The sequence below is a fragment of the Vanacampus margaritifer genome, chromosome 16, assembly GCF_051991255.1.
Source record: "Vanacampus margaritifer isolate UIUO_Vmar chromosome 16, RoL_Vmar_1.0, whole genome shotgun sequence".
In the NCBI taxonomy this organism is placed as follows: Eukaryota; Metazoa; Chordata; class Actinopteri; order Syngnathiformes; family Syngnathidae; genus Vanacampus; species Vanacampus margaritifer.
Genome location: NC_135447.1, coordinates 8,361,362 through 8,384,222, shown reverse-complemented (window position 1 = coordinate 8,384,222; position 22,861 = coordinate 8,361,362). Strand labels below are relative to the sequence as shown.

The following is a 22,861-nucleotide window of genomic DNA, read 5'->3' as shown; positions in this document are numbered from 1 at the left end:
TAAATGAGACGTTTGTACACCCATGAATGGAAGACTTGACCTAATAAAATGCTTTTGTAAATTATGTTATAATTTGTACTGTATTTGAGGTGAACTCTACAGAAAGTACTCGAATCACATTATTTTTTTTCTCAGATCTTACGGGCAATACAGAGAATTCATGGGCTTGAAATAGATTCCCAGTTTTTTTTATATCACACATGGGGGAAGACCTAGTGGATATGATTTGATAATAAAGAAAACATCTATATTTTCTATTTGTCGTTTCCCCTCACAGAGGCCCATTTCAAATGACATTGCCATTGTTGGAGGGCTGCTGATAAACATCATGATGAGCCCGATAATTGAGCTATTTTTCTTGTCTCGAGTGCTGATAAATTTTGCAATAGCTTCAACTTCTTGCCCCGAGGTAAAACTGTCGGTGGAGCAAAAATAACAACAAAGTGCATGTACTTTACATCATGAGATAATCGCCGCGCACCTACAGCTTCTTTTGGATGAGTTCTATAGAAACAGGCTACACAAGATTAGAAGTTGTCTTTATGTTAAGCAAATAATGTAGAAAAAAAGGACAAACGATGGCAAATGGTGTGTGATGCCCGCATTATAAATCCTCTTTTGCAGTTATGACCTTTTTTTTTCTTCTTCATTTGATGAACTCCGAATCACAGCAAATCATCATGTTAGAACAGCGTCTGCAGCATAGCAATGAGCAGAAATGCTAAGGGACCTCCCGAGGGAACCGAGAATAAATGCATGTAAGTTTACTTTCCAACCACTAGAGGGTAGTGTTGTCAAAGCGGAGAACATACGGTTGTCTCGTACTACTTCCACGAGAACAAATTGTACTTTTCAACATGACACTTTTTTTAATTATTATTTTCTAAGCAATTTAACTTTCTAAAATCTACTTAGAGGCTTTTTTTTTAAATCCACTGTTCGGACCATTTCAAGTAATGTCATGTAAGACATGATGATTATAATTATTATTTTATAATTGTTTGATTCGTTCTGTGTCATGTCTTCATTCAAGTGTGAAACAATGATACAAACTCAAAAGTATTTTCACTTTACGGCTGTTCATGTGACCATGTCATATGTTTACCATATCCATTTGTTTGACTGGTCAGTACATTACAGTACTGTCAAGTCCATCACAACTTATGTCCACTTTGACGTCTTTCCAAAGTTGCCAGTTGTCAAAGCAAACTTGGGTGCTTGGCGTGATGATGCCTGGATCCCATCAGGGGGTTTCAACCACCGGCAATGTGTGTGCATAGAAAAATAGCATGGTGGACTCGTTTGTGCTACTTTTTTTTTTTTTTTGCCGGCCACGCTAAAGGCCAGGGGAGCAGTCATGGCAGTGTGGTGGATAATAGGCAGCCACGTTTTTGTTTATACACGCATGCAATGCCTGAGGGGATCAGCACTAATTATTGCTCTGTCCTCTAAAAGCAGTGGTTCTGAAAGTGTGCTAACAACAGTGGTTAAGAGGGCTCCCTCTAGTGGTATGCAAATGAATCACTGGATTAAATGTTCAACTGCATAACTATAGCGTGTATATATATATGGTCTACAATGGCTTAGTAGTCATTCAATTTTAAGAATGATACATTTGCATTGAATCTTTTCAAATTGTTTATTCAGGTACAATTTCTTTTTAAATTTAGCTTTTGTGTGCAATACCATTACTTGGATTGTTATTTAAATACTTTTGGATTTAGTATGGCTAACATTTATTTATACTGTACAGTAATGTTATTTTTGAAAATTGAAATTGTAGCTTTTACAGTTACACATTATGCAGAAACGTTTAAAAATAAAATAATTTTGACACAAGAAGCTTAATTTAGAGAACAGGAAGTGGGAGTGAAAACAAATCTCTAATCTACAGAAATTGACATTATTAAACAACAATCTGATTCTGAATCTCATAACGATGACTGAACTACTGATCTTGTCTCTTCCTTTAGGAGCAGTTGTCTACCTGGGAAGACCATTTAATATCAAATCTACAGTAAGTGCAATTCCTCCTCAAAGATTATCTCTCAAAGGTCATCTTGACTCATCCCTCATCTATTTTGGATGCTTATATTTCATTTATGAATCATTTAATGACAAGTAGAGTTGTGCTATTGTTTATTAATTCTTGTGGTGCTTATGAATTTTTTAAAAGCCAAATACTGACATGAAGAGTGATTACTTAGTGATGTACTGAAGCTCTGTTAATGCACACTTGCGCTATATGTTTTGTTGTATTGATTTTTTCCCTTTTGGACAATATGCTTAACTTAAGAGATAGCTGAAGTGGTTGGGCGGCGTAAAACATATCAATATCAATGATACTGCCATATCTGATCATTTCGCAAGGTTAATTCACATTGATTCAATGTTTAATGACGGTTTACGCACTTCATTGGCTTTAATTAAGATTTGTCACTTGGTGAGCACATCGCTTTGTAAATGCTTTTACTGCCAGGTGTCACACTTGAGACACTTCGTTAGGCCCATAAAAGCTGTGGTCACAGCAGGTATTTGGCAAATGATACTTCCAGAAAGTGCAAATGTGCTCATTCTACTGGGGCGGGAATGACACAAATCGAGATCGATGTGCACTTTTACAGATTTCACAAATGGTAAATGAGCAATCAATCTGCTAATGGAATAAATGTTGGTAGATTAGATAGTTTAATATGTTTAGTAATGCATATGTATAGACATAAATGTCTTAACGAAATGATTGATGTTCACTGCCTTCAAACTTCCGTCAGTATCAAGTAACAATTACGGTTATATTTAGACTTACGTCTCTTTGTCCAAATGCTTTTAAGGTCCCAAAAAATGGCGGTAATCTGCATAAATGCCATATTATTGTGAAACCTCCTAAATTCAAACTGAAGTTCAGACTTTTGGATTGTTTTATTTCAATCCCACTTTGGTGTTTTCTTTTAAAGTTGAAATCATAAATTCTGTCATTGCTCAAATACGTTTGCACTATATTCAGTTGACTGAAAACGGATCAAAAGATGCTTGTTTCTATCAGTCCATCTTCTGTCTTCTCACACCAAGATGATATGATTCGTTCCAACAGCTGTCATGTCAAAACTTCATCTAAACTTCTTACCTACTCCAAAGAAATTTGTCTCTCTGCTTCTCAAACTAAAAGTTTCTTTTGGACAACAATGCTTTTGAAAAGTGCATATCAGGATAAGATGAGCTGCTCAAAAAAAAAGAGGAAACCGTTAAATAAAATGTGAATAGTCAAGTTAATTGAAAAGCAATAAAATGAGGGACTGTAATTTTAGACGAGGCGTATCTAGAGGCTCGGCCGAAGGTTTTATTGCAAGCCACAACAGGAGGAAATAGGAAAGGTGTCACGCTAGATTATTATTATTTTTTTTAAATAGCTTTCAACTTTTTCTTTCTTTCAATCTTCTGACCTTTCTGGTGAGCTTCAGACCACGAAGTTCAACATTGTTTAATCTCAGGATTGTCTCAGGCATTAATTTCCGTTCCGTTATAAAACCGCCCTTTGTTACACCACTGTGGTGCTAGCCATTACCCCGACCATTAATTTTAACTTCATTATTAATACTTGTTAATCAGCATTCCCTCAGGTCGCCTGCTCTTTTTACTGGCTCCATGCAGGTTGCAAACTAACAGCAAAGTGAGCTTCATAGCTGTCTGCTGAGCATCCAGTACACACTCCAATCCCGTTTTATAGGACTTTTTTTCCCCCCAAGCTCTGACTTGAAATCGATAATGGCAAAAGATGTGCGATGTGCTGTTTGTTTTTGGACGCCATTTACAGCAGGATTTCTCATCCTTAATTACCAAGTGCCAAGCTGCGTTTATGTTAGCCGCCCCGTGCAAAATGAAGGAGCGAGTGCGTCAAAGGAGCAACGTGGTGCTTCCCCGGCAGGCTTTGGCTCCGGTGTCATCTTAAATTTGTAATGCGGAGACACCCTGACACACAGCTGCAAAGTTCAGCAGCCAATTTCACAGGTTTCAACTCTCAATAATGAAATGGGAACTTGGCCTGAATAAAACACAAATGAGACACTCTCATTAACTGTCCTGTACATAATTTCAATATAACAGAATTTAGCTGTCAATTTGAACAAATAATGTACAGTATTGGTCATCAGTGGATAGAAATCAGCTGTCATTTTGTTGATGTGATTATGGCTGACGAGTCGGATTGTAACGATGTTCTCTCTGTGAAGTGTGCTACATGTAAAACAGGATCTGCGTGTATTTAGGCCACTCCACTCCCTCGGGCTCACAACTTGTGTAATTCTGTGGATTATAACAAGCAATTGCTATATATAAAATGGGGTTAAGTTCACAAGCTATGATAAATGGCTATTGACAAGTGGTTGACGGGAATAAATCTATGCCTCGGTTCTTGTTGCTCCGTGACGTGTTGTCCTATTTAAATAATGGGAGGAAAACAAGAGGATAAAACACACAGTTTGTTTATATTTTTTTATCATCATAATGTGTTCACGAGCTGCTTGGGACAAGTAGGGGAGTAGGGACCGACCCTGCGTTTTGGGTTATTTATTCAACCAAAAAGTTGGGTGAAATGAATAGCACACAAAACAACCCCAAAAATTGGGTTGCAATTTTTTTTGTTTTTAATTTTTGGTTGTCAAAATGAATAGAGTCCAAAACCCAATACAGTATATTTGGGTGTGGGTTATTCTTTTGTCCCAGCTTTTTAGTTTACACATGCATAACCCAAAGAACGGTCGGTCCCAAACAATTTGTTGTTTTGTGGGTTATCCATTTGATCCAACTTTTTTGTTTTAGATAAATAAACCGAAACGTTGGGTCAGTCCCTTTTTGACCCAATTTGGATTTTTTTTTCACCCAACTATTCTTATAGTATTAATTACACCCACCATATGGATAACGCTACACAAAGACCAAATTCCATGCAAAATTGTGAAACATTTACACACACTTGAATCCTACCAAAGATGAATTTCTTTAAGACATTGGCGCACATGTCATTGAAAGTAATGATTCACAAATTTGTGTTTAATATTCATGCTTTATCTTTATTTTTTTCTACTAGCACCCTTGTGGACATTTTTCAATTGCGCTTCGAACATTGAAATTATTTTGATTTACAGACTGCAGCCTGTTTTGCTGTGTTAGTGTTTTGCCCAAGATGTGCAGCCATTTGCACATGCACACGCGCGCGCACGCACACACACACAAACACACAATGCCTTTTCCAACAAATCACATTCTGGGTGCAATTGATATTGTATTACTCTTTTTAATCTAATGGAATATCCAGCACAGTGGGTATAAGCAATAAGTGAATAAAGCGCTCTGAATTATATAACAAGGGTGTTTATCCTTAACCATTAACCTCATGTGTAAAATTAATTCACATCCATTACGGCACAGATGAATGGAGTTGCTCTAATTTACATTCTATAATGAAAATGCATTATTTAGGAATGGCATAAAACCCACTTTTCTCAAAGAGCTATTTTTAATCTCTCTTTCTCTTTTTTCAAGAGCACACTTCCAGGCAGCACCACAATGTTGTCTTTCAATCAAGAGGGCAGTGACATTTTGCAATTCCACACCCCGTTCCAGCCAGGGATTTGGATGCCCAATGGAAGAAAAAAAAAAGTATTTGGTTAGTAACATCTTAGAGCGTTACACAAAGAGCACAAATGTCAATAGATGTGAATAGCAGGCGAGTTTTACAGCAAATACCAGTTTGGATTAACCTGGCAATAGCCGGATTGACGTTGGGATTCACTCAAGGGAGTTCTCCACAATAACAATCTGGGACTGGTCTACAGTGATTTGCTTGGGAAAGGCGGGACATTCTGTACAATACCTCGAGCTGATTGGACGATGCAGCAGCATTGTGCACGTTTGTTTTGACCAATCACGGCCACGGATGAAAATGTCGTCTTCGTTCTCGTCGAAGGGGAGAAAAACGCACTAACTTCTTTACCAGCTAAAAATGAACAAAGCGCTGTTCAACATCCAACAAGGAAACGGAGAATTAATTGCAGAGAATTAATTAAGGTGTGAAACGGTGTGCAGTTATATAATGTTTGTATGTGAAATTGTGAATGATGCATGTTAAGCCTAGAGTTGGGCACATAATTTACATAAATCAATCATTAAACATGTCTTTAAATGTGTAGAATTATAAACTGAAGAAATATCACCATGCTCTTAATTGAAAGTGTACAAAAGTATGTTTTTATTTTTATTTTTATTTTATATTTGCATTAGCAATTTCTTTTATATAGTTTGATTATAATGTGCATAATGCACCTGTAAGAATATTTGCACTTTTTTAAGAAATTATTTGTGCTTTTCCAAGTTATGTGAACTTGTTGTTCAATGATATACAATATATATGATATAAACGTTAAAAAATGAAACGCCGTAGGCAATTTAATTTAGTTAGGATTTTTTTTTTTTTTTTTTTTACATTTTCTATGGTTGGTGTTTCTCGAGATTTTTTCAATGAAAAAAGTGTGCCTTGCCTCAAAAAAAAAGGTTGAGAAACACTGTTTTAATGACTCTCTCTACTGTAGTGTTTACGTCTTAAATGTGTATTGTTCAAGTGGATTGCTTGCTGTAGATTACTAACTACAGCTCCAACTACAGATTTTCCTACTTGGTCCCATCCTTGGCCACAAAAGATTATTCTGACTCTGATCTTCGCCCGGCCCAGCTGCCAAGTCAAGGACGGAGAAAGTCGATGTGGGGGTAGTTATTATGTGTATAAGCCTAATGGTGTGCCATTTGGGCCCCCAGAAAATAAAATGTTGGAAATGCATGATAATATTAACTTTTATTATTTTTGCTATAGGTAAAATGTCTTGCTCATTGATTTTACTGCATATATAAAGATTAGTTTAAGCGACCTCGAACGTATTTGTTGCCTTTATCCATTCTCTAAAAGGAGACTTTACCGTGAAATATAAGTCCTTCAGAAATATATATTTTAACAGATTTGCACTTATGCTATTCTATACAACCATACTATACTTTGCTATGCTATCTATATGCCATAATAGACTAATACTTTACGTTTATTTTCTTTATAAAAAATAAATAATTAAATCCACAATAAAGTCATGTCCTCTGGGTCACACTGAAAAATTTAGAATATTTCACAAGTCACATGATGCATGTTGTATAATTCAGATCTTCTGCATGTCATGGGAAGGCCAAAAGTAAGTTCACACGTTTATTTTTCTAGTCCTGTTGCCGAAATTAGTTTTTGTATCGTATTTGTTTATCTTATATTATTTATTGTTGTTTGTACATAACAATACATTTATTTGCTAATTATATTCTAAAATTTCAGTCATGTCACTAAAACGAGGAGTTTCAGTACAATAAAACGCCAAAAAAGAACAAAAAGTATGACGTATTGTATTTTTGGCATTTCATGTAGTTAAAGAAGGACACAATTAAATGTACTTGAGCCAGCCTTTTGTGTTATGATTTTTTTTTTACTCACGATGATAAAATATGCGAATTAGCTCAATAAAGGTTTCGAAGCACTCGTTTGGAAGACATTCAAAGTCAGCCGAGTCACACACATACACGCACGCACACACACACTGCAGCTACTGAGGCTGAGCTTGAAATTCAACGTCGTCAGACCCAAGTTTGAGCCTCCTCTGTTTTCTCTCTCTCTCTTTTCCTCCCTGTGTCTCAGCGGTCCATTTGAGCGCTCCTCGTCCACAAAGCAGGAGCTCATCGTGTCCTTTTCTTCCTCCTCTTCCTCCATCGGCACCTCCACCTAAATACCACGCCGTCTTTGGGTTGACGAGGACCGCAGGACCGCGGACGCATTGGCGCGGCCGCGCATTCTCCGTGGGCGTGTGCGCACAGCAGCACCATCACGCGCATCTTGTGGATTTTCGCCCGAGCCAGCTCGCGTACATGCTGCGCTGTGCTCCCCCATCACCAGGAGTTCGTCTCACTTCTCGGATAGAAAAATGTGGCCGGGCATAGTGGCGACACTTTTGTTGTGCCTGTGCGGAGACTCGATGGCTGGCTTTCCGAACCAAATCAACATCGGTAAGTTGACTGCGACGCCGTCTTTGTCCACAGCCGAACTAGGACACCCCGCATCGAATTGTATTGATTAGGTATGCGCAATCCGTAACCAAGTTAAATTGAAAGTCTGCGAGCATGCCTTGAAATAACAAGTTATCTTAGAAAACTGCTGGCGAATGCTGTCACAGAACCAAAAATGCCAAAGAAAGAAAACGAACTGGGATTTCACACACAAGTCCGAGATTCATTTGGGAGTTGGTGCCTTGCTCGAGGGCAACTCGGCAACATGCCAATACATTTGCATATTGTGGGCTGTAGTTGTTTTCCCGACAGATTTCAAACCTGCAGCTTTCAAGTACGTGTCAAACCCTACATCCAAACCAGTATAGATTAAATAATTATTTTATAATCCCAACGAGGGGGATCTTTAACTCTATTAAACATTGCACCATTTTTGGAGCAAACACAAACACACTCCATACCCAAGAGAGTTAAGGCAATTGCTGGGAAATAATGTTGGCACACACACAGTATTCACACGTTGGACATTTTCACTTAGGGGTGTACTCACTTTTGTTGCCAGGAGTTTAGCTATTCATGGCTGTTGAGTTATTTTGAGGGAAAGGGTAATTTCTTCAACGTTGTCCCGAGAAATGTGAGGGGTGTACTCAATTTTATGCAATATTGCACATGTCAAATTGAGTCCCATACAATTAAAGGCAATTGCAAGGCACTTCACAGTGCCTATGTCGGGAGTGCTTCATGTAACTTGTTCCTTGCTTGCAGGTGGACTCTTCATGCGCTCCACAGTCCAGGAGCACAGCGCCTTCCGGTTTGCAGTGCAGCTGTACAACACTAACCAGAACGCAACGGAAAAACCTTTCCACCTCAACTATAATGTCGACAACCTGGAGTCCTCCAACAGCTTCTCCGTCACACACGCCTGTGAGTAGTCACACACACTGATGGTGAAGCGGGCTTTGGTTTTTGGATGGAGGTTTGGGCATCCAAGTATGAACTCATTCGCTGCCATTGACGGCTATAGACGTCAAAAAGATCGATTTTAATTGAAGTTCATTGCTACTGCCCCAGCTATGTCATGTGATTTTAAGTGATTATTTTTTATGGGTTTTAAGGGTATTTATACACGCAGACACATCTGAATGAGCATTTTGAGTTGCACATCTTCAGTGTAGAAATTCAGCATCATAAAGGACAAGAAAAAGAGGCAAAAAAGGTCCCCAACTGAGCTATAGTGTAATAGTTGTTTCGATAAATCAGAAAAACTACGTATGACTGTGTGTTTATCATATGCTTTGTTTGTACAGTATGTTTTGTTGCTCCGTTAGCGTTAAGCAAGCAGGCTTTTATTACATGAAATGACATCATTTGGTTGAACATTTTGGTGCTTAAATATATAAAAGTATTAAATATGAATTTCAACTGGGAGTGCCAAACAACTTGATACTTGAACTTATACAGTATGGCGGTGAAACTTGGTAATAGGGTGATGTTAAATACGAGTATAAAGGGATGTCACATTGTCTTGGCTCAACATGAAATTATGTTAGCCACTTTCCTTTCCTGCTAATTAGACACTAATATGCCATATATTTGCATATAAACTCAGACATCCACCCCCCCCCCCTCATCTTACTTAAAATACAAAAGGAAATTTCTGCTCTTGCATCTCCTGACACTCAGTTGCTTGGTGACAAGATGCATTTGCTTTAAGCAACTCACACAATAGAAAGGGCTGTCACATTAAAAACGCCCAGCGTGTACATCACAAAGCCACAGGACATTATATGCACTTGTAAAGGATGCCGCAACATCAGGTAGCACAATCTGATGCCACCTTGTAATAGATTTGGTTGAAATTGAATAACCCAAAAAGTTGTGTGAAATTAATAACCCACAAACAACCTAAAACATTGGGTCACTTTGTGGGTTATTAATTGAATTTGACCGGGTCGGCTCATTTTTGACCCAATTCAATTGGGTTATTTAACCAAAAAATTGACCCACAAAGCAACCCCAACAAACTGGGTTGACGTGTGGGTTAATAATTTAACCAACTTTAAAAAAAAAAAATTTAAAAAAATTAATAACCAATTTTTAATAATAACCAATCTTTCTTGACCCAATTTGGGTTTGTTTTTTTTTGGTCCCAACTGTTATTAGAGGGTGCACTCTCTAGAAAACACTGTTAAATACCTCAAACTGAGCGCTGTATCTCACGTGAATTATTTATTTATTTTTTGCATTTGCATATTTTTTTGCATTCGATAACTTAAAATGTAATGTAATTGTACTTTTATAGTTAACCTTAGCAAGTGAAAGAAAGAGGTTTGGTGATCTTTGCGCATTTACCGCAAATCTATTTATTGGAATGTTTTCCTGTCGGTCTATTGATTCAAATAATGACAACATAATCAGGAGGATTAATCGTCGCGAGAGAAGGAAATGCAAGCTAAACATAGACAATTTGCCAATTTATAAACTGAGAACTTAATCATGCACACCAGTCAAACAGTTTGACAAATGCACCAAACTAAATATATTTCTTATTTTAGTCATCTGTGTTGCATAATGTCCTGCTCGCCTGCCGGGTGTTTACGCAGCAAGTGAAAGTGCTGATTATTTTGACACATTTCTATTCTGCCCAGAGTGATAGGTTAGTCATTCCTGAGCTTTGCCGCGGCTCACGTCGCTGGTTTTCATAATAACGTGCCAAAATGACTGAGAAGCCAAATCAGCTTATTTCTTCTGATCGTGTGTGTCATCTGCTAAACTTGCTCTTTTATATTGCCGTGAAATGACTGTGATCAGCAATGTCAACGAGTGGGGTGACTGTGCTTTGATTTAGAATGGATTCGAGCCTGATGCCGTCCTCTAGCTGGGTCACTTGATAACGACTATACAAATCCCTCATGGCGAGTGTGTGTGTTATTGGCATTATTGATCAAGCGTGTTTGTGTGTGCCCGGTTCCAGTTTGTTCCCTAGTGGAAAAATCCATTATTCCCACCATGGTCACAGACACAGCATTGTCATTGTGATGTTGCATGCATTGTAAAAAAAAAAAAAAAAAAAAAAAAGATTAACACACACACAACAAATGCATGTGAAGTGGTAATATAGAACAGGAAATCGAAGCCTGTCACTGACACCTGACTGGGCAGACCCGAGAGAACTTGTGCGTCAGACATTTAGCACCAAAGGATAAATTGTTGTACGTAATGAAGATGTCCAAGAGGGGATTCATAATCAAGAAATCAAAATCTCTGGCCTGTCTTAACAACTTGGCCCTTCTGTAATTAAAACAAGTGCATGTGGGAGATTTAACTATTCATTTATTCATTTACTTTGTGCTGAAAAGGATTCCAAGATGCATTCAATAATAATCCATCCCTTTTTAGGGGACACATGTTGTGAAGTGCTGAAACAGTATTTATACTATTTTATACAAAAGTTAAAATAGCACAAATGAGCACGTGGTTTTCGTTGATTATGGCAGCACCTGTTGTTTTCCTTTTTTTTTCTTTCTTTAAAGAACCACATTTCCCATGAGGCCAAGCGCATATCGTGAAATCCGCACGTCCGAGGCGTCCGCAGTTGGACTGAATTACAAAAACATGTGGGCTATACTCATCATTGAACTTATCTAGACGCTAAAACATAAATCTTACCATCTGACCGTCATTTTTATTAGATTTTTTTTTCTAAATTGCATCTTGCAATTTGAAAATCACATTCTACTACATTACTGTGTCGATTTGAATTCAATTAATGGCTGAGCTCAGCTTCACGCTTATAGATATTTGGCTCATCTGTGTCTGTGAGCCCTTGAAGAAGAGGGGTAAGACTTGCCCAAAAGCATATCTTCTTATAACCATGCTTGGTTAAAAATATCTCAGCTAGCCAACTAGAATCCTGTCAACTTGGATGACCTGCCCCAATATGACAAGAGCTCCCCCTTAGAGTCTTTTCATCGGGAATCCAGATCCCAAACATGTTGAATATACAGTATTTGAGTCTACAGAGGGAAGATTTCCATTGCAGGGCATTCAGTTTTCAAAAGGACACGTTCATACGAGATGCAGTGTAATTAGTGTGTTGTGATCGGGCAACTCTCGCGGGTCACCACGCATCTTTAACTCCCTCCCTCGAAATAAAGGCCATGTTGCCTACTCAATAAATGGTCTTAACCACCGTAGAAGCTTTGGAGTGCCACTTGACTGATGATGCAGTTCCATTCATGTGAAAAAACATATATATATATTTTTAAGTATTTTATTTGCCACTTAAGAGGTCTGACTAAATCAGCACACTTGCAACGTGTGGCCCAAACATAATGCTGTAAAACGCCTTTTGCTGTGGCCCAAATGGGTTTGGGGCCAAGCCGCTGGACGTGTTCATCTCTCATCCCGTGCATCAGAATGTGCTCACATGTCAGCGCTGCAGCAGAGCAACAGTGATGACTTGTGACAAGTCGCACTACAGTGACGCTGCGGCAACATTGTAGCAACACCACGCCGGCCTCGGAAAGGCCTGGTTTTGTTCCTCCGGTCTCAATGCTACCTGAGATTATTCAAGGACACGGGAGAATGCAAATATGCCAGCAGATTAGTGACTCACTGATTCAGTTTGAAAATATTTGCATAGGTTTTCCATGCAGTTTTAATGAGTGGATGGTTAAAAAGAGTGTTTTGTTAAAATAGTTTAGTCAAGACGTATGTGTTCACAGATTTTTGGAGCATGAGAGGCAAAGGATGCAACAATAATGGCAATATCGTAATATTAAAATTGCCACAATAACTTTGTTGTCATTATATGATATTAAAAAACGAACATTTGTTACAAAGGCCATGTTGTTTTCAATTTGTACAGTTCCGGCACCCTCTGGTGGTTAGCTTATTAGCGCGGTTGAATTTGATTTAGACATGTTTTGGCCACCGATATTTAAAACCTACGCTAATCGGCAGATGAGGAGGAACGTAACACGTTTGAGTTCCTTCACAAATTGGCTCGGTTCACAAACTGCGCACACATTAGCAAGTAAGTGCCTCAATTTTAAGTGTTATGAGGTCATTTATTATGTACATACCTGTACTATTTGAACAATATTTATAATCATGACCTCAGCTAATTAGGATTGTAAAGATGAGACATTTACATGTAATTGTTCATTTTTATTTGTATTTTTTTTTTGTTCTACAGAAAAATCCTCATGATACATTTTCAGATGCTCATACTGAATCACAATCAAACTATCTTTGGTTGGTATTCTTGTTTATATAGAAATCACATTACATTTTGTTCCTTAGGCTCTTCCATTAAGCTAATAAATCTATATTACAGTATTGAACTTTGCAAGTGATACATTGTTTAGGCAGAAGCATCTCCCCTCAGAGTGTTCCTAATGTAATCAATTGATGTTAATTTTATACACACTCAGCTATTTCCCCATGCAAATTCTTCACGAATATTCACACGAACAATCATTTACCGTTCATGTTCCTTTTTCAAGTGTCTTCTGTAGAGCCTAACAGCACTTTACAGCCTCTTTCCTCTGCCTCCTGTTGTAGTGGTCCTTGGGTAATTGTATTGCTGTGCATGGAAAGTCGGCGTAGGTGGAGTGTTAGCAGGCTTTTTTCACTTAGTTGCAGTGAAATGATAAAGTGTACTTTACTCTCCCCTGCAAGCTTCCAATAGCCACAGGCCTTGTCTCTGTGCCGCCGCTGTAGATTTTCTTCCGACACGTTGCTTTTGGCTTTTGAGCTTCATCTACAGTAGTGGATAATCCAGCAATGATACATTTTAGCCAGCTGAGAAATTGTGTGAATACGCTGTAAGTAAATGTTTTGTAAAGCTATTATCTATGGAGGGAGATAGAGCCAACAGTCTAGTACCCGAGAAGAAACGTCTACTTTTATTGCTTTTTGGTTATCTGTGGGTTTGATCAACTGAGATGAATTGCACCACAATGTGCACGCTTACTTAACTGGAGAACTGCGCCTCCTTCAGGTGAGAGGCGTCTACGACACCTCACCGGGGAAGTTCTGGTTAGGATGTTTCAGGGGGCAACGTAAGCAGACGCTCAAGCCCCCTCATCTGGCTCCTCTTGATGTCGAGGAGCAGCGGTTCTATTCTGAGCACCTCCCGGGTGATCGAGCTTCCCGCAGTATCTTGAAGGGATCCTGGCTCATCAAGAGATCCTCAGGGCTCCTTATATCCATGATCACGTTCTCTGTCACTATTGAGAGCTTGTGAGGGTGAGAAAAGAGTCAATCGGACTGTTGATGTTCGGTTCCTTTCTTCACTCTAAAAACAGTTGGGTCAAATTGGACCGAACCACTAACTAGTTTCAATTTGACTCAATTTTGGGTTGTTTTAATCAATTTAGTTCATTTAATTTGACCCAACTTTTTGGGTTAAATAACTCAAAAAGTTGGCTTGGCTTGGCTTTTTTTTTTTTACCCAATTCAATTGGGCTCTTTAATGAACCCAAAATGTTTGGTTAAATTACTAACCCACAAAGCAACCCCCAAAAATTGGGTTGCTTTTTGGTTTATTAATTTAATTTGACCCAATTTATAATTAAATAACCCACAAAGCAGCCCCAATTTTTGGGGGGTTGTTTTGTGGGTTTTTCATTGACATTCATTTGGGTTAAATAATCAAAAAGTTGGATCAGTCCATTCTTGACACAATTTGGGTTATTTTTGACACAGCTGCTTTTGTTTTTGTGTCCCCACATTCCTAAATCAGACCCCAAAATACACAGTATACACAAATTCCACCACTTCTGTATAGAATTTATTTACTTGACGGCTAACTCTCTTACCTCCCTTAACTCTCCTTGCCTGAACGTATACAGTATGTTCGGATTCTCTTGTGGGCTTGCAGCAATGTATGCAAAATAGAAATATACAGCAGCGAGAAGAGCGGGTGAAGGGAATTTTTATTTATATAGTTTATGCTTATGATGGTGTTTAGATTCTTTGAACTTATTTATAGGTCCAATCTTTCCAAACGAATGCTCCAAAAAACTAGTCTCTGCTGGGTCAGTGTAAATCCATCACTTCATTATTTATCGTAGTCTCACGTGAGACCTTCTGGTTGGATAATAATAGAGCTGGTCGTCTTTGACCCCATCATTTGTAAGGCGGTCATTTTGGGACAGCAGCTGTGTCCTCTCTAACCGACCCTGACAAGGTAGGACAAGTACCGTCTGTCTCCTTTTCTCCTTTGGGCGGAAAAGAACCTCAAACCCTGCTGTTTCACCTTTCAACTTTGAGCATCACTGTGACTTAAAAAAAAGAAGAAGCTTGTTTTCAATACCTTACTTTGTGTTGAATTACCGTAGACGTGCTGCTGTATGCCATTTCTACTTTTCAGCTCACTTTATCGTGTTTTTTTTTTTTGCATCGCGCAAACTTATTTCTACAGTCATGTGCATCTGCAGTCAGAATTTATGTGCAAAAGGCTAACGTTATCTAAGTGTTGAGTTACTAGGGAATACAATGGTGCAAATTTACATAACACACAAAAAGTAACGCTGCTTTTTGTCACTTTTGTTGGTGCAAGATGGCACGCCATCACACTTCAATCCTCTCACCTCACCTACCATCTCAGTGTGAAACCTTTAACACTTCTCATTTCTGTTCTTATCGATACAGAAGGATGTAATTCCTTCTCTGTCTTGCATTTCTTCCCTGTAAACGTCGCCTCAGCTCGGAGGTTTACGTACACAAGGGGGTTCATACCAACATAATAAAGAGAATTTTTATTATTCCCCCGACTGCCGACATTAGAGACCTGGCAAGGCTGCGGTGCCAAAGAGTCTGTGGGAAATGGGAGACAGCTTCTGCTTCTTCCTCCTACATCTTACGCAGTAGCAAGACCTGAAACAAAGAAAGTGAGGATGAGGAGGGAAGGACACAAAGTACAGTTCATTCAGCAGACACTTCATCGAGATCCAATTCAAGAACAAACAAAAGTCCTTTATGCAACCTTTATTTATAAAGGTAACGCAAATGAGAACAGATTGTCATTTGCGAAGAACCCGTACCGTGTGCTGTAGTTACATAATATATTATTACATCATAACACATGGTGATTAAATGGTAAAACCGACTAAAAACAGGTGCAAAGATCATGTACACTGTGACCAAAAGAAAGACGACCTTTAGTAAAAATGAGATTGCAGGTGGGTGGTATGCATGGTAAGCAAGAGTGAAGATAGAGTGGAATCTTAAAATTGAAACATTTAGAAGACAATGAGCCATAATAATCAAATATATTTTGAAGAAATACATGCTAATACTGCATATGAATGGAAATTGAGTATCATTGGTGTAAATTGGGTGTAGCTTTTTGTTTAAAAATAAATAAATAAGCGGCGTATAAAATGGATGGCTGGATGGAGCCCATTCGATAACGCAGGTGTCGTGGCCAGTGAATGGAAGAGATTCTTTATACTATTATTGAATATTTATACATCATACATTGTACATTGCAGTATACATCATCACATACTGTAGTGTGACAGAGCATTTAAAAAAGAGAGTTACAACCTGGGTGAGAACCTGACAACCCCCCCCAAAAATTACACCACACTAACTCCCATAATGAGGGCACCTCTTACTGGTATTAAAAATGTGTTAGTGTTCTGGTACCAAAAAAAAAGAAGAAGCTCTACCTCCTTTAGGTGATCAAACAAATGACACATATCTTCTTTGTAGACTATACTTCATAGTTGCATTATCCCCACAAGAGAAAAACTCTCTATACAAAAACTTTAGCACCGTGTCGAATTGGATGATTTATGGCCCGAGAGCCATTCTATGGATATATTTAATTTTCCACGTGCAACATGACCTGAATAGCAAGTGCTGCAGCTTCAATTCAAAAATGCTCTGCTTTATATTGAACTGACAGGGCTGAATTTAGCAACTACTTGGTAAGTCCCACAATGGGGGAAATTGCATAATCACCCGCAATCATCTGTCAAGGAACAGCAGACGCAGTTTTTAACCGCTATAGGCATACAAATCAATAAAACAATGAGTTGATTATTAAGGAAACGTTTAATTGTGTGGAATTGATAGTAAGTCAATCATGTCGGAAACGAAATGAGGTAAAATGGAGGGCATGATTACAGACTGCAAGCAGCAGAGGAGCTGTTGATTCAGTCACAACTCATTTGTGTCCTAAAGAACAACATGAGCTCCTAGTAAAAGCTGATGTACTAGCAAAACCTGTTCAAATTGATATAATTTTTTGAAACAAAGACATGTTATCAACAAATGGAAAATGTTCAGAAATATCAGCGCATTTGCCTCTCGAGACTACGTAAGAAATGGGCTTTCGCTCTGGTTTGATGTTGTCTTTTGTTGTTCAAACATTGTTGTTCCAGTAAACCTTTAGTCCACGGGTCCGTGGCTCGGTATTTATGACTGCAGCCCATTTCCATAGACCTGCGCACAGCAGAGGATTGGACTCTGCATAAATCATCTAAACTACAGTACAGCACAGCCTAGCGCTTGCACATTTGCATTCTCTTGTTTCAGGGTGGGGACTGATTTCTCCATTAGTTTAGCTGATTACCCAATGCCGTAAACCCAAGGACAAATAGAGGGCATTGGGCTTCAGAACATGGCCATGGGCACCAAACATGCCACCATTACTTTGGTGGAGAATGATTGAATTCCTTATTTGCAATCCATATGTTTTCCAGCATCCTATTCAGGCTCACATTCATATTTGCAATATGGAGCAGGTCTTTCGCAAATGTCCATCTTCCCTAATGACGTGCTTTGCTAGTCGAACTTTGCTGTACCCTCTAAAAACATTTGGTTAAAAAATAACCCAAATTGGGTCAAAAATGAACCATTGAGCTATTTAACCCTAAAAGTTGGGTCAAATTAATAACTGACAAAACAACCCCAAAATTGGTTGATTCAATTAGAAGTTGGGTCAAATTAAATTAATAACCCATGCATTTGATAAGTTTGTTGGGGTTGGTTTGTGGGTTATTAATTTGATCAGTTTTTGAGCTTGATTAAATAACCCAATTGAACTGGGTCAAAAATGAGCCGACCCATCTTTTTGAGTTATTAAACACAAAAAAATGGGTCAAATTAAATTTAAATTTAAAACCCACAAAGCTACCCATTTTTTTAAAGGTTGTTTGTGGGTTATTATTTTCACCTAACTTTTTGGGTTAATTGAATAACCTAGTTGAATTGCGTCAAAAATGATTTGAACCAACTTTTTGAGCTATTTAACCCAAAAGATTAGGTCAAATCAAGTTAATAATTCACAAATCGTTGTTTGTGGGTTATTTATTTGACCCAACTTTTTGGGTTAATTGAATAACTCAAACTGTTGTGTCTGTCCCTTTTTGACATGGACTAAGTACTGGGACGCGACCCAACCGGAAACGGAAACAAAGTTGATGGGTGAAAACCCGTAAGTCGGAAGTCCCGCCTCCCCGTGTCATATAGTCCATTGGGTCACTTCCAGGTCACTTCCTGTTGATATTCGGGCACTTCCTGTTAATTGTGGGACACTTCCGGGTCACTTCCTGTTGATTATGTTGATTAACACACAGGTCACAAAAGTTAGACAAATGAAGAGAATGGACTTTTGGAAATGTACAATTTCACAGAACAAGTATCAGAATTTACATTTTGATATATGATTTCAGTGCTTCTGATCGTATTTAGGCCTGAGGGTTCACCACTGAGTAACAGTAATTCTTGAGTGCCCCTGCGGTGACGCCATTGTCTGTCTGTGTCATCAGTCTGCTCTCAGTTCTCCCGAGGAGTCTACGCCATCTTCGGTTTCTACGACAGGAAGTCCATGAACACGCTGACCTCCTTCTGCGGGGCGCTGCACACCTCCTTCATCACACCCAGCTTCCCCATCGACGTGGACGCGCAGTTTGTCATCCAGATGAGGCCCAGCTTGCGAGGCGCCGTTCTCAGTCTACTGGACCATTACAAGTGGGAGAAGTTTGTCTACCTTTACGACACGGATAGAGGTAAGAGCTGCTTTCTGGCAGAACTGCTTGCATTTGCAAAAACTGATATCCAGCAGAAGACAGATGAGCCGTGCTGCACATCTGTTCTTAATTACACAGTATGCACGATGAGTCTCTCATATGTAAATCCACCATCCTCAATCATCGGATACATTTTGAATCTATGCCTTTAACGAGTCTGAATCGCTTCATTATAACGTCTGAATGTCTGGCTGAGCGTTCAATCGCTCCTTGCGTCCCGTGAAGTGAGTCGACCACAGGTGCGGGCGGTCCATCTGCCGTCTCTTTCTAATCCTCAACATTCTCTGATTGTCATTTAGCTTTTTGTCATTTAGATTTGGCTAATAGGATTACATCAAGATATAGCGTAGCTTTTTGAAACTTCTCCATTTGCAGCAAGATCCTTGCTCCCCTCATGTAGGGCAACTATTTACAGACTTGTTACATTTGACTCAATGTTCTGTGGGTTCAAATCTGGGTTCCAGCCTTACTTCCTACATTTGAAAAATCAAGTTTCTTAGGCTAATTGCGGACTTTAAATTGTATATGGGTATGAATTTAAGTGTGAACGATTGTTTGTCAATAGTTCAATCGACCATATATCCCACGTTTTTGGGGTCTCATTCTACCATGATCTGTAAATTATGTTTGTCAAAAATGAAGACTAGTTTGGATGATTTTAAAAGAGACTGCAAAGGGAACCTTTTTAGATCGAGATTTTTAAATTGGGGAAGCAAATACTGATTATGATTGCATGCACTATTGACTTTCTTAAAATTATATTCTGTGATTTTTTTAATTAGGACTCTTAATTGAAGGTTGCTATTTTATTGGCCAGTGACTATATGGAGGACCAAAAATGTGGGAAAATAAATAAATATAAAATAAATCCATAAATAAAAGTGAAAATAAAAACTGATATACAGGTAAAGATGTAATTAATACATAAAAAAATAAACTTAAATACAAAAAAGAAATATAAATGGAAAAAAACAACAAAACTATATAAATAAATAAAAAGTAAATATGAATTTAAAAATTAAAAACAAGACTCAAAAAATAAATATAAAAATAAATGTGGAAATATATCATTTTTGTATTTCATTTTTTAAATATATTTTTTGTATCTGTTTTTGTTTTCACTTTTATTTATGCATTCATTTTTTATTTGGACTTTTTTGGTCCTCCATAACACCTGTTGTAATAAGAAACCAGTCCAGGGTGTTGTCTGCCTTTTGCCTGATGTCATCTCAGGTAAGCTTCAGCGCCATGTTACCTTGAACAAGCAGCATAGAAATTGGATGATGTTTTATTAATTTATTAATTGCAATATACTGTCTGCTTTAAATTGTGGTTAGGTGCTGAGCACCTTTAAGGTTACATTGAGAACATTCTGCTCCTAAATGTGCCGAAATGTTCACAAGTGCATGCTCCCAAGTATTTTTAAACTGACACAGTGCATTTCTAGGACAAGAGCACTCTTTTTTTTCCATTGCTTCCCCCGCCTCACTTTACATATTTCGTTTTCAGGTGGGTGTCTAATCATCTGCTCACTCATGCAACTGACTCTCAAAAAGATATTTGGTAACATCAGCAGAACAGAACAGCTGAATCACTTTTCTTAAAATCCATTTCTATCCCCATAACACTCCAAAACTGAGCCGTGTTTGAGAAGGACCATCTCAAATCTGGGTGGGTGGAGACGTTTGTTTCATCGACCTGGCCGACACCTTTCGGTGGCAGATTGCAGAAGCTGATAATTAGGCCGCTGGTGAGACGGTGACAAAATGATTAAGGAGTGTGTAACCTCCCCTGAGCGCAATCATCCTTCTCCTCATCGCTCCTCCCGATCGTGCGACTTTGTTGGCCAGCCATCTTTAGCACTCCACAGCCAGACGCAGTGTAAACACTGCAATTTATGGATGGATTCCCACATGCCGCACAGCTTGTGTTTACTGAGAGGCACGTTGGCCTTCCTATTTTGGCCGCCTCCTCCCTGTTGGGCCTTTGCAGCAACGCAATCACCACTCATTCACATGGCAGCTCCACTTTCATCAACGGAAGAGGAAGGGGGCAGGAGTGGGATGAGCAGCAGGCTCAGGTTCTCTGCAGATGCACGAACAAAAGTATTGAGACAAAATACAATCAACCAACGCTGCTGAGTAGTGGTTCTTAACCCTGTTTGAGGTACTGAACCCTACCAGTTTTCTATGCGTATTCACCGAACTCTTCTTTGTTGAAAAAGAAAATATGATTTTATGATCATCATATATATATATATATATATATATATATATATATATATATATATATATATATATATATATATATATATATATATATATATGGGTTCTCAAAATAAGTGCGTTCATTTAAAGTTCCTTTAACGCCACTAATTTTTTTAAACGCGAGATTAATGACCGGCCCTTACTTGGAAAGCCTGTACTGGGGGAATTCCACTCGCACTGCAGCAGACACGCCCACGTCAAAATTTTGCGGTAATAATATTGTATATATTTGTGGAGGTGTGAAGTTGTATTTTACAATTTAAAAAATGTGCACAAGTTCATTCATGTTAAAAATTAAATAGCTCTTAATATGAAAAGCAAAATGCATTGATCTGTCACTGTCTTACAAATGCAATTATGCCATCTAGTGGCAGAAAAATGACCTCAACACAAATCAATATCACACACTTTTTTTTAACATCTTTTCAATTTTAACTCAAGTTTATGAATTATTATGAAATTACTGTATCAATGACTAAAAGATGGAGCCACATTACTAATAGTTTTTTTTATTTCAGTTTTATATTAACAAGAGTATGAAACTTAGAAAAAAATATTTTATTGTACATTTAGAACAGATGTAAAATGTATGATTAATTGTGAGTTAACTATTGAAGTCTTACGACTAATTAGAATTTAATAAATGTAATCGCCTGACACCCCTAAAAAAAATATTGCCTGAAAGCTTAACCACCATCCAAAACTGTAACTGTAAAATTGGATTTTCAATGCATGACAAAACAGAATCCCATAGAAACCATTAAATGCATTCATGTATGAACTGCACATTTAATTTCCAAAATTGTACTTCAAAATGTAATGTGTATCAAGTGCACATTAATGTCGGCAACGTCGCTCGGTGACAGCAGTCTGCAGTTGATCTAAAAGGAACTGACACACCAACTATGATTCGGAAATAATGAGCTTCGTTTTTCCCCCCTTAGTGCTGCTTCATGCAGCCCACTTCTCACCGCAACAATTTATTGTTTGATGATCACAAGTGAGACAAAAGGAGGAAACTCAGACTGCCAGTCTCCTCAAGACAGCAGTTTCATAAAAAGACGAGAGAAAGCGTTGCACGTTTATCTGCTGCAGTGTGACGTCATCCGCTTGCGGTGCTTGTACTAGCTTTGAAATGTCCTCATTTAACAGCCTGCTGGCAAAAAATAAAAAGACCTCTCGAACTGGGCAACATCTGGTCTTCACCAGCTGGCCACTCGAGTGGGACCTTGCCAGGTTTATTAATGCTTAGATGATTTACTGCAATTTGTACTTAATCCAAAGTCATAACGAGCATTTTCATTTAGATAAAAATAACGCCCCACCCTGCATCCTAATACATGCCTAATTGATTATATGTATTTTTTTAATGTCAGCATTGTCATTGGCTTACTTTAACTAATAATAGCGTTAGCATAAATGAAACGAGAAGTATATAAGATCGTAGAACTTACCATC

General features: G+C 38.3%; 1 protein-coding gene across 6 annotated transcripts in view; it reads left to right on the top strand.

The window, feature by feature from the left end:
* Positions 1–22,861, top strand: part of LOC144035931 (glutamate receptor 3) — a 62,856-nt gene that overhangs the window by 388 nt on the left and 39,607 nt on the right. For 4 of the 6 annotated variants that reach the window (XR_013288534.1, XM_077546044.1, XM_077546041.1 and 1 more), the window contains exons 2-7: positions 672–758; positions 1,974–2,017; positions 5,539–5,662; positions 7,721–8,085; positions 8,851–9,009; positions 18,876–19,115. Coding sequence is in view for 5 of the 6 variants with exons in the window: in XM_077546044.1 (XP_077402170.1) it covers positions 8,004–8,085; positions 8,851–9,009; positions 18,876–19,115 (481 nt within the window). In the remaining variant the exon portion in view is untranslated. Of the gene's footprint in view, positions 1–624; positions 759–1,973; positions 2,018–5,538; positions 5,663–7,720; positions 8,086–8,850; positions 9,010–18,875; positions 19,116–22,861 lie in introns of those variants that run through there. The other 2 variants (XM_077546042.1, XM_077546043.1) reach the window with 2 other exon arrangements.